Source organism: Hippopotamus amphibius, chromosome 1 (assembly GCF_030028045.1).
Source record: "Hippopotamus amphibius kiboko isolate mHipAmp2 chromosome 1, mHipAmp2.hap2, whole genome shotgun sequence".
NCBI classification, from domain to species: Eukaryota; Metazoa; Chordata; class Mammalia; order Artiodactyla; family Hippopotamidae; genus Hippopotamus; species Hippopotamus amphibius.
The window spans coordinates 187,159,446-187,172,239 of NC_080186.1; the positions used below are offsets into that span (position 1 = coordinate 187,159,446).

At 33.6% G+C, this 12,794-nt stretch overlaps 1 protein-coding gene across 1 annotated transcript in view; it reads left to right on the forward strand.

The window, feature by feature from the left end:
* Positions 1 to 12,794, forward strand: part of TMEM232 (transmembrane protein 232) — a 229,781-nt gene that overhangs the window by 35,061 nt on the left and 181,926 nt on the right. The window contains exons 8-9 of the mRNA XM_057720062.1: positions 827 to 950; positions 1,923 to 2,175. Of these exons, the coding sequence (XP_057576045.1) occupies positions 827 to 950; positions 1,923 to 2,175 (377 nt within the window). The remainder of the gene's footprint in view (positions 1 to 826; positions 951 to 1,922; positions 2,176 to 12,794) is intronic.

A 12,794-nucleotide genomic window follows, 5' to 3' on the forward strand; every position in this document is an offset into this window, starting at 1 on the left:
GTCCATGGTTAGAGGTGTTTCCTTTTGAAAATGATGATGAACTTGACTTACCTGAGATATCACAGTTGTGAAATTCAAATATAATTATAAAATATATTAACTTTTTAACTGACTAATGGCCTATAAATCAAGGTAATATGTAGCTCTAGGCAGAGGCAATTGTATATTTGCATTATTATCAGCTCTTTTGAACTATATCTCTTTCAACTGGCTAACAATAGCATTAAATGTATAATTTCCTGAAACTGTTAGCATATATGAACACTTCTGGCTACTAAATTGTTATATTATTTCCCAGTTATATAATATTTTGAATCCTGACAGTCTTCCATTTAATGTGAAATATAAATTTCATTTTGAGAAATTGCACTTTTTGTAAAAATCAGATAATGCTAAACTAGAGTATTTAGGATGACCATTTTTTAAAATTCTCTTTTGAGAAGAAAACAATCTCTTGAAATTCACCCCTTGGAATAAATTATAAAAGGTTAAAAATCAAAACCTATTGTGAGATTTGGGGGACACTCTAGGACCAAAGCCCTTGATTGCTTGTTGTATAGGATCTATGAAGAAATGGGATCATTTGTAATATTTCTTACTCCCAGAGTTTTGTCAGAACACTACTGTGAACTCAATATCTTGCCCGATGTGGTCCCTTCCTATAAGCTTTTATCATTACTAGTGGCAAACAATACTAGTCTTTATTGAAAATAAATGTACCTAGTAATCCAGGATAGTAATTTCTTCTGGCCTATTTTTACATTAAAAACTTATTTATTATTATTTTAAACTAAAGTCTTTGTTGTTTTGTTCATAAAATTTTCAGGTTGGATTCAGTACTGGCTTTGTTGGTCCTTGGGGAGGCTGCCAAATTAAACATAGCCTGTTTGGAAGCTTTAATGGACCTAATGAGAGATTTTCTTTTGAGCATTATGTCTGTTCAGGATCAGGTAAGAGTGTATTGTTAATTTATGTGTGCAAAAAGACCTAAATTGAAACAAATTCTACTTTTGCCACTATTTTAATTGTATGTTTTATTAGGGCTTATAATGAGCATGACTTTGTAATAATAATTTTAATTAAATGTAAGTATAAATGCATACTTACCATATATCCCTGTGTAAATAGATAGATATAGATGTAGATAGAGATACAGAAATAGATTATACTCACATGCACACACGCAAGAGGGATTTTAAATTTTGTCAACAAATTTGAGATCATAGTCATATATGGTTTAGTTTCCTATTTAAAAAATTTTTGTTGTCATTACATATTATTAAGATTTACATTTTAGTGAGGATGAGATAACCATTTCTCTGTTGTTGAACTTTGAACTTATTTCTAATTCACAGTTAATTACATTATTCACAGTTAATTACAAATAATGTTGAACTGGTATTCTCATACAAAAAACCTTTATCTGCATTTGTAACTATTTCTTTAGAATAGATTTATAAAATTAAATTACTGAATGATAGATTATGAACTTTCTTTCAGCATTCATAGGACAGCTGTCCAAATTCCTCTCTGGAAGACATAACTTTCCTACTTTCCTGTGAAAACATGTATAAAAATGCACACACAAGATTTGAGTTAAGTAGAAAAAAGATTCTTTTACAATATGAAATGGAAAATAGTATCTCACTGGGTTAACTTACATTCCATTGATTACTAAGGAAATTGAAAAATTATCGTTCTTTATATACTTTTTAGCTATTTTTATTTTTTATTCTTTGAATTTGGTTTTATACAGTCTACCCACAGAAAACTTGTTTTTAATGAGTGCTTTTTAGAAATATTAGTTGATTATGGTCTTTTAACAACTTTATAAAATTTGAAGATATTTCTTATAAGTACGGTAAATAGTTCATTATGACAGAGTGTATTTTGATTCTCTAATAGCTATTTTCTCACTTTAGGAAGAAAGCTGCAAGGCAGTTGATTTTTCCTGGGCCTGGAATGTAGTCTACATATACATAACAATTCTTGCAGAAATCTGCTTGTATGCGGCCAATTCTGATTTACGAAAAACTGCTTTAATTGGTTTCTGCAACTGTAAAAGTTCACAAAAAGATATTTTACCCACGGACAAATCAGAAGAAGTGCCAGAATTGAGGGAAACAAGTATTTTAGGCCTTTTGGAATATTTCTCTTCAAAAGCATCAGATAATTGTAAGTAAATTATTTTTCAACTTGAGAAATATTTTTAAGCTATCCCTGTATATATATAATAATAAGCTTTTTACAAAAGTTAACATTTCAAAGTGGAAAGTAATTTTAAATTCACTAGGACTTGCTACAAATTTAGGAAGTCTTTTATAAGATGGAAATTTTTGATCAATAATTTAAAAACAGCTAAAATGTAAAACTAGAGTTGATTGATTTATGATTCAAATTATATTCCTTGGAAACAAAAGATGACCTTAGGAAAATTTATGAAAGGTATATAAAGTTTGTTTTATTCTTATCCCCTTAAGGCCTTTTCATCTATTTTCTCCATTTTCATTTACTGTTTCTCTTGTTCTCCCCACAACCCAGAGCATTTCTTTTTAATCACTCAGATATTGTAGTACATTCTTCACATCTCACCTCTTATACTCCATCAAAATGTACCTGCCTTGTGTCTCAAGACTAAAGGTCGTTTTGCTGCTATTGTTTATGGGGACTATTAGAATAAAATACTTTTGTTTTTAAAAGAGCACTACAGGGACAATAGTAATTCAAAAATGTCCTTTTAGGTTAACTAGAACTCTTTAGAATATCGTGTAGTCTATATGTTATTATAGTCTCTTATGTATATCACTCTCACTTCTTCCATTAAGTTATGAGATAATTGAGATTAGAGAATCATGTCTGAATTATATTTGTATTAACCTAGTATCTATCATAGTATTTATTTAGCACATAGTAGGTAGGCAATAATGATAGTGGATTTATTATGTAATTAAACAAATAACTGAAGTTCAAACATAATTGCCAGGTTATTTGAAGGTATGGAAGGAGGCAAGATACTGCTTTTCCTTAGAACCATAATTCACTGATTTGGAATAAATTATGCTTGAATATAACTTTAAATAGTAAGACCTTAGTAGCAGATATTAATTTCATTCTCAGAAACTTACTATTTTAAAGTAACTTTCAGCATAGTTTTGGTTTAAACAATAGATTGGAACTTATTTTGAAGTGCAGTTTGCTTGACCTTTGCCCACTTTTCAAGAAGACTATGTTTATTTTTTTATTAGTGCCAATTTTAAACAGATTTTTAGTCATTAGCATGTAAATTGTATTTCTTCCATGTTTATAATATAGATAAAGTGAAGAGGTATTTGCTTCTCTTGCTGGTCACACTTTTTAAAGTATTCAGACTGGTCAGAAGTCTTCCTATATAGCAGCTCAACATAGGATTTTTAACCTGCCACTAAACAGATTCATATAAAAATTTGGGGCCTTCAATTTTTCTGCCTAGCTGTGTAGAATTAGTTCTGTCTTCTTTCACTGCTCTCTTCCGTGATGGATCCAGAAGACAATCCACCAAGTGGAGGATCTTTACCCCTAGGAGCCTCTTGGCTTCCCTCTGGCCATGCCCACTAAGGTCTGTTAAAATATCACCATGATAGGGTTTCATGTAGCTGTGGATACTCAAATTTTTCTTCCTTCTCAGCAGTCTGATTTTTTCCCAGCCAGTTGATGATTTCAGTGCGTTTATTTGCTTACTGTCGATCTATCTTTGACGTTTCTTATCTTCTCCTGAAGACTTTATTTTGATAGCATAGGCATAGAATATGGTGACTTCTTGGAAGAGATTCTTGCCTTTCTGCTTATTATATACAGCTTTCTATTACTCAGCCTCCTGAGCAACACACACCAGATCTTCCTAGCTCAAATACTGGTCACATTCCCTACAATTGTTTCTTTGTCAAGAGCAGAACCATTGAGAATTTTGTTGGCATTCGTTTGAGCTTTCTTTCTTCTGAGCAATGCTTATAGAGAACTATCTGTGAGCTTGGACTTGCCAGGGTATAGTTATTCTTGGTCATTGTTTTCTCTTCTTTAGAAATCTGCATGAGCACACTTGTTTCTACTTGGTATGAATTCAAACCAATGGAAAAGTATCCAAGAAACAGCACATTCTGGTATGTGTCCCTAGATGAGATAGCTACCTAGATACCTGTACTATAAGTGATAGTCTCATTAAGGTCAATATTTTTGTTTAATTGCTTATTGAATAAATCCTTAGGAGGTTCTGAATTTCATTGTACCAACCACCAGACAATGTTATGGATCAGAGAGCCTTCTCCACAGATCACATGGTGTCAGCACTTTATTCTTTAAATGACATTGTAATAGAGAGATAGAAGGCAATTTCTATCAGACTGAGTTCTGGAAGGAGATGCCCTTTGAACATTCACAAGTGGTACAGAGGCCATGGATGGTTCTTTTGCTTTCCCTGATGCTTTTCTTTTGCTTATTCTTGAATTTAGCAATGAAATTATTAAATAGTATCTTATCAATGTTTTCTCAGCCCAAGTGGGAAAATAGGAGTTTCTAGCTGTGGAATACCTTTAATGATTTGATCTGCAATAAAGAGGAGAGACATATCAAAGTTGCTTCCTCTACAGTCAAAAGTCAATACTTTTTCTTTGACATCAAACTTCTTGTACAAGCCATAAATGACACTAGTGGCATTGGCCTCATTAATAATTCTGAGTATTTTGAAACTCTGAATACTTAAAGCATCTTTGTGATTTCTTGTGGGGAACGTTTAAAGTAAGTTGATTATCTGATGATTGTTTTGCTAAAGCTGTCTCAAGAGTGCGAGAAAATTCTGCAATTTTTTCATCTCTGTCAGAACCAGAGAATGTACCCCTGCTGGACATAAGCTTTTGGTCTCTTCCTCATGTGTCAGTCACTACTATGAAAAGCCTTTACCTTACATGATTATACACATGCATAGTCAAATATTTCAGCAGATGATAGGGCTTAAAGTTCGTGTTGATGTTATTCATTATATCTTGACTCTTTGTAGCATCACTGGTTGATTCTCCCACACAGGGAAAATGATTTTGTCTGGATTCTCCTGGATGCATGGTCATCAATAATGATCACGCCTTCTGTCAAACCACTCAAAATAGATGGCTCCGAAAGTAGTATCAACTGTGCAGGCCTTGTCCACGTGGTTACTGGAGAGGATAGGTCTATCTTTTTGGAAAGTGATGTAAAGAACCTGGAATGCTTCTGTATTTAATTAAAAATAATTTTTTTCTCATAATTTTACCCTTCGAGTAAGTAAGTTTTTTGTTTACAGTGAAAGAACCAATTCTGGAGTCACACAGATTTATGTTTGTTTGTTTGTTTTGGCTGTGTTGGGTTTTTGTTGCTGTGTGCGGGCTTTCTCTAGTTGTGGCAAGCGGGAGCTACTCTTTGTTGTAGTACATGGGCTTCTCAGTGTGGTGGCTTCTCTTGTTGTGGAGCACAGGCTCTAGGCATGCAGGCTTCAGTAGTTGCAGCATGTGGGCTCAGTAGTTGTGGCTCATGGGCTCTAGAACACAGGCTCAGTAGTTGTGACACACAGGCTTAATTGCTCCACAGCATGTGGAATTGAACCTGTGTCACCTGCGTTGGCATAGTACCTCATGGATAGTAAAAGGTCCAATAAATATTAATAGATGTTATGGTTGCTAATGTAATTAATGTTGTTATAAGGAAGACATCAGGGAAGAAGGGGTTTTTTTTCGTAATACTTATTCCTATATACACTTTTTTATACTGGGGATCCTATTTTATTTATATATAAAGATATAAGTGACACTGAAAAACGTTTAAGAATGGTATCAATAGCCTTTTTATGAATGAATCAAGCGGTGTTCTCATGGACCATTTTTATATAAAGCCCTTAATATAAAGATACTCTTCAAATCATAGTTTTGCGAAGGCAATGTTACTGGAAGGTAAAGCAGTAACTTCCATGAAGATAATTTCCTGGTGATCTTATCTGATTTAGGAACAGAACCTGAAGCATTTAGAGGCATGGATGGCTACTTAGCATGTACCTTTTTCAGTTTAAGGTTTTGTGTCAGACACACTTTTCATAGGGTCAGATGTCTACTAATTCTAGAGTGAGGGCTGTGGCCAGTGACAGAAGTGTTGAATTTTCATGTTTTGGGCTGAATAGAAATTTCTGTCTACGCTTATAAATACCAACTATGCATTTAACATCTGGTTGAAACTCGAAGTGTCTGACTTGTAGTATTGCCTTTGTGAGGACCATCCCACACACCTGCTGTTATGGACTGAATTGTACCCCTCAAGCCTCAAAATTCATATGTTGAAACCATAACCCTCAATGTGACTGTATTTGGAGGCAGTGCCTACAATGAAGTAATTAAATGAGGTCATGTCCGTGGGGCTCTGATTTGATAGAATCAGTGTCCTTTTAAGAAAGACATCAGAGAGCTCACTGTCCACTGTGTACGACAGTGAGAAGGCAGCCATCCCAAAGCCAGGAAGAGAGTCCTACCTTTTACACAGTGAGATGGCACCTTGATCTTGGACATGCCAGCCTCCAAAACAATGAGAAAATTTCTGTAGTTTAAGACCCCCAGTCTATGGTACTTTGTTATGGCAGCCCAAGCAGACTAGTACTCCTCCCAGTGGTGTTGAGCTGTAGGCAGGTTTGAACATACTCAAGTGCCTAAGTAAATCATTATTGGAAAAAAGATTTTGCAGCATATACCTAGAAAAGGCAATTTTGAACTGGAAAACTATGAGGGAAGGTGATAAAAATTAATTTATTTAAACACAGAGAAATTTTTCCTGATCCCTGTTGAAATTATGATTTTGAGAGACATTTTGTCCTGATGGGTAACAGAGGATAACAATAATTAATATTTATTAAGCTCTTACTATGTGCCAGGCAATGTTTTAGGCATATAACATGAATCACCTAACTTATTAATCATTACAACAAGACTACATTGTAGATATTCATAGTATCCCCCTTTGATAGATGAGAAAACCGAGATGCTAAGCATTTATTTGTCCAAGAAAATTTAGTTAGTAAATGGTACATTGAGACTGAACCTAGGCAGTCTGGCTTCAGAGTCTGTACTAATAACTACCTCATTGTGCTGTGCTAACTAGGTTATTTGACCTTCTGAGTGAAATTTTCTGAAAAAACTGCTCATTTGCATGTTGAAGAATATGAAAAAGATGACTGAGAAATTCTCTTTGACAGTCTTTGTCCTACAGCGATGCTTGTAACAGCATTTCAGATGTTGTATTATGTGGGTCCTTATTTCCAACATAAATTCCTGGGCCTTGTTCTAGAACTTTGGATCAAAAATCTTAAAAGTGGTGTCCAGGAATCTTTATTATTTAAGCACTTCTGACATTATATTTTGAGAAAACATAACCTATAAATTTCACTGTAAACAAGATGGTAAAACGTTGTCCTCATCAGAGGAAAATATTTTTCCTACTTGTTACAGACCTTTACCCATCGAGCCAGTTAGTCCTTATAGCAGATGATATATATATAAAATTATATAAAATTACAAAGAGGGAAACCCAGCTTTGTGTTGTGCACTATATTTGAAGTGCCATCTTCTATGTTCCTGCCTTAGTTTTCATAGTGATAAAATAGTAGTTTTTAACAAGCCCTGGTTATCTGAAATCTGTGCTGTGAAAATAAAACTTGAAAATGGTCTGTTTGGTGAGAAACCAGCAGACACTGATTTAGTCTCTTACGTGTCTCACGTAAGAAATAGACAATGAATGGTAGAATCAAAAACATCACAGAGTAGTAAAAAATCTTGTCAGTCACGTAGTTCTCATCCAGTGCACAAATCTCTTCTAGGCCACTTGCAAATAACACACAACCATCTTCTGTTCAGAGTGAGCAGATATTTGGATTCCTTAAATCCCAAAGCAGGTCATTCCACTTTTGAACACTGTGAAAGATTCTTCCTTATATTAGAAATTTATCTTTCCATGTTTTCCAAACTTTTGCTTAAATTTTGTTTCCCGGAGGCAATCAAAAAAAGTCCATTCCATTTCCCACATGCAAGCCCTTCAGATATTTGAAGGTAATCACTTTGGTTCTTTTTCTCTGCCTCTTCATTCTACCTTCATCTCCCATCTCTTTGCTTACTGCCAAGTTCCTATGGTAAATTTTTGTAATGAATAAAAAACATATTTTCAATGTAGTTTATTATTAACTTAAGTTTGCTGGAAGGTTGTAGTGTTGTTAATTTTGTCTGAATTTGTAGTAATTTATCCCCAGTGTTATAGTTATGATGTGAAGACAGGTGGGACCCGAGTATTCTTCCATTCACTGTTGTCTATGAACAGAAAAAGTAAATATGACATTTTTCCTTTCATTCTTTTGTTGAGAATTATTTTCTTAAGCTGGTTCTACAGTGATGGTAGTGAATGAAACACGTGTCACAGTTGTAAAATAACCTCATATGCTTCATTTTGATTCATTTTAACTTAGGAAAAAACATTAGCAGAGTAATATTTCCTGTTTAAAAAGTAAATGAAAGTTAATTGAAATCTTAGAACTAATTGAAACTTTTAATGATACTCTATTAAATCTTCAGTATACCTCTTACCTTGGTGAAGGTTATTCATAAAAATATTCAGTAATAAGGTTGTGTTTTTATACTATACATGGAAAATACTTAACTCCTTTAATCACTTACATGTTAACCATAGAATTCAGGCAGTCCTCATGATTCACAATTCTGTGTGTTGATAAATCTAAAAGTATAGTACTGATTATATATGTAAGGCAGTTAAACAAATGTATCTTATCTATCTTCTTTTTTTAAATTTTATTTTATTGTGAGAAAAGCACTTAACATGAGACTTACCTTCTTAAAATTTTACATGTACAATGTGTTATTGTTGACTGTAGGTACAGTGCTGTACACCAAATCTCTAGAGCTTATTCACCTTGCTTAACTGAAACTTTATGCCTGTTAATTGGTAACTCACTATTTCTCCTTTCCCTTGCCTTCTGGAAGCCACAATTTCACTCTTCAATTTTATGAATATGACTATTTTAGGTTCCTCATGTAAGTGAAGTCATGCCGTATTTGTCTTTTTATGACTAACCTACTTCACTTCACATGATGTCCCCAAGGTTCACATGTTGTTGTGTATGGCAAAACTTCCTTCAACTTTTAAGGCTGAATAGTATTCCATTGCAGGAATGTACCCCATTTTCCTTGTTTACTATCTCTTAATGGGCATTTAGGTTGTTTTTATCTCTTGGTTATTGTGAGTAGTGCTGCACTGAATATAAAAGCTAATATCTCTTTGAGATCCTTCCTTTTGGATATATAGCCAGAAGTGGGATTGCTGGGTCATATGGTAATTCTATTTTTATCTTTTTGAGGAACTTTCAAACTGTTTTACATAGCACCTGGACCATACTGCATTCCTACCAGCAATGTGCAAGGGTTCCAATTTCCAACCATCTTAGTGAACACTTGTATTTATTATTTATTTTTGGATACTGACCATCCTGATAGGTGTGATAGCTCATTGTGGTTTTGATTTGCATTTCCCTGATGATTCCTGAGCATTTTTTTTTCATTTACCTGTTGACTGTATATACATCTATTCAAGTCCTTTGTTCATGTGTTGTTTTCCTTGGTGAGCATCTTTATGAGTTATTTTCAGTTCTCTGTCAGGTAAATCATATAGTGCTGTCTCATTAGGGTTTATTCCTGGAAGATTTTTCTTGTTCTTTTGTTTGGAACATCTTTGCCTAATTGTTCAATGAAGAGATATATTACCAAGAATTGGTGTTTTCCTTTGACTCAGTGCAGTTTTGACTATCTTTATGTGATCAACATAGTTATTAATTTCATTATCATGTAAAAATTATCAGAAATGCTGCAAGTCTTTCAAATGAAATTAAATTTTTCTAAAATGTAATGATGTTCAGGCACTTAAGAAAGGCTGTTACATAACTTAATGAGACTATCCAATAAATGTAACTTTTGATATCAATTCATTTGGTAAAGAATTGTATTTTTAGGAAGGTTTAGGCTGCAAGTCACAGAAGACCCAAATCAAAATGGCTTTTAAATATCTTTATTCTTCTGGAGAGTTGTAAATGTTACATAACTTTTTCCAGAGTGCCATGCCTCATCAATGTCTAGATTTCAGGTTTATTTATAGTAATCCTTTAGCCAGGGCTGTCCTAAGGGCACTCTAGATAAAGTCTCTTCCTCCTAGTAAATGTCACTAGTCTGTTTATCTGAAGAGCCCATTGACAAAGAGATTAACCTGGGTCATATGCCTTTATTCTTTCTCCCAAAGATGCCTTCCAGTAAAGGGGGTGAGTGAATCACAGGCTATCTGCTCACCTCATATTTTGTTACAAGGGATTACAGAGTTTAGGGTTGGTTAATTTAGTGGCTCAAAAACATCACTGAAGGCCCAGGTTCTTTCCAACTTTCTTTTGTACCTCTCTAATTTACCAAACTGTAGCTTGTATTTTTAATAATATTTTTATATTTGTTAGTTAGGAGTAGATTTGACTACATGTAATAAAAATACATTAGATAAAACAAATAACAATATAAACAAAACAAAATAAAATTTTATTTCTCTCCTACATAAAATAAATCCAGAAATAGGCAGTCTAAGGATGATTTGAGGGCTTAAGAAGTTCTCAGGCAGGTTCCTTTTTTTTCTGCTATTCTGAGTGTGTAGAAGGGAAGAATAATGTCTATTTTCTACTGAGTCTTCTTAATACAAAGTATCATGTAGCTTTACTGCTGTAAACTTATTGGCTATAATCAAATGGCCACACAAAGGGGAGTTTTTGTTTGTTTATTTTCAGCTAAGTGTCAGTGAGCCAAGCTCAAAATAGTGATTCCTATTACTAAGGAATAAGGGGAGAGTGGAAAGTGTGAAGAAACTTGCAATCTGTACAAAGCTTATTTTACCAAATTTCACTCTTTAGGTCAGGGAATAAATGTATTTTAGTCTTTAGTGCATCACTATAGTACCTAAAACATTGCCTTGCTCAGAGTAGGCGCTCAGTATGCAAGTGTTGATTATATGAATAGATGAAGGAAAGGAATGGACACTCTAATGAGATTTTATTATGGGATGACATTTTCAATTCAAAATTGTTATTAAACACCATTGTTATACATTGTATATATGTGTTTCATTTATTCTCATTATTAAAAAAATATATTTAACACCTGTTTTTTTCAATCCAGAAGAGAGGAGTTGTACATTTGTTTACTCATTATAATAGGAGTATGACCATTCTTTATGTGCATCATTCTGTATTAAATGACTCATGGAACATCAAAGACATTTAAAACAATTTTGGATAAACATGAGTACGATTTGGTTAGGGAAAGTAGGACTCAGTCTGTAGTTTGAAGAATCTGTTTTGCTTAAATCAGAATTTGGAGAAAGGAAGAAGATGGAGGTGGGAAGTAAGGGTGGTGATGCTAACTAAGCATCACAGCTTAATAGGCCCTTATGGAACCCAGCCTATCTGATGGATCTTTGGTTCTGGAATCTAAAGTTTGATGTATGCAATATGAAATACCTTGAATTTCAAGATGAATCTGTGTTTCTTTTTAAACGTTGGAAGCTTTAATAATACTTGACAAAACTTTCATGTGAGGAAAACTCATTTGGACATCAGATTATCTAGACAAGCTAAGTAAACATATTCTGTTCTTATTTTGGACATCTGGAATTCTCTCTTGGAATTCTCAAGCAGGGCTTGTTGTGATGATTATGGATTCCCACCTTAAAAATATCTTCTGCATCTGTGACTCTATTTCTGTTTTGTAAATAAGTTCATTTGTACCATTTTTAAAGATTCCATGTATAAGCGATATCATATGCTATTTGTCTTTCTCAGTCCGACTTGCTTCACTCAGTGTGACAATCTCCAGGTCCCTCCATGTTGTTGTAAATGGCATTATTTCATTCTTTTTTATGACTGAGTAATAATCCATTGTATATATGTACCACATCTTCTTTATTCCTCTTTCAGTGGACATTTAGGTTGCTTCCATGTTCTGGCTATTGTAAATAGTGGTGCAATGAATATTGGGGTGCATGTATCTTTTCGAATTATGGTTTTCTCCAGATATATGCCCAGGAGTGGGATTGCAATATCATATGGTAGCTCTATTTTTAGTTTTTCAGGGAGCCTCCATACTATTATCCATAATGGTTTTACAAATTTACATTTCTACCAACAGTGTAGGAGAGTTTCTTTTTCTCCATACCCTCTCCAGCATTTATTTTTAGAAGATTTTTTTGATGATGGCCATTCTGACTGGTGTGAGGTGATAATTCATTGTAGTTTTGATATGCATTTCTCTAATAATTAGTGATGGTGAGCATCTTTTCATGTACCTCTTGGCCATCTGTATGTCTTCTTTGGAGAAATGTCTATTTAGATCTTTCACCTATTATTTTTGATGGGGTAGTTTGTTTTTTATAATAATGAGCTGAATAAGCTGTTTGCATAGTTTGAAGATTAATCCCTTGTCAGTCACTTCATTTGCAAATATTTTCTCCCATTCTGTAGGTTGTCTTTTCATTTTGTTTATAGTTTCCTTTGCTGTGCAAAGCTTTTAGTTTTAATAGATCCCATTTGTTTATTTTCGTTTTTATTTTCATTACTCAACATTTTAAATCAACTTTACTCCAATAAATATTAAAAGAAAAAAAAGAAGAGATCTTTCAGGAGTTTGGCAAGTACATTACGAATTAAAGGGATACAATATGTATTT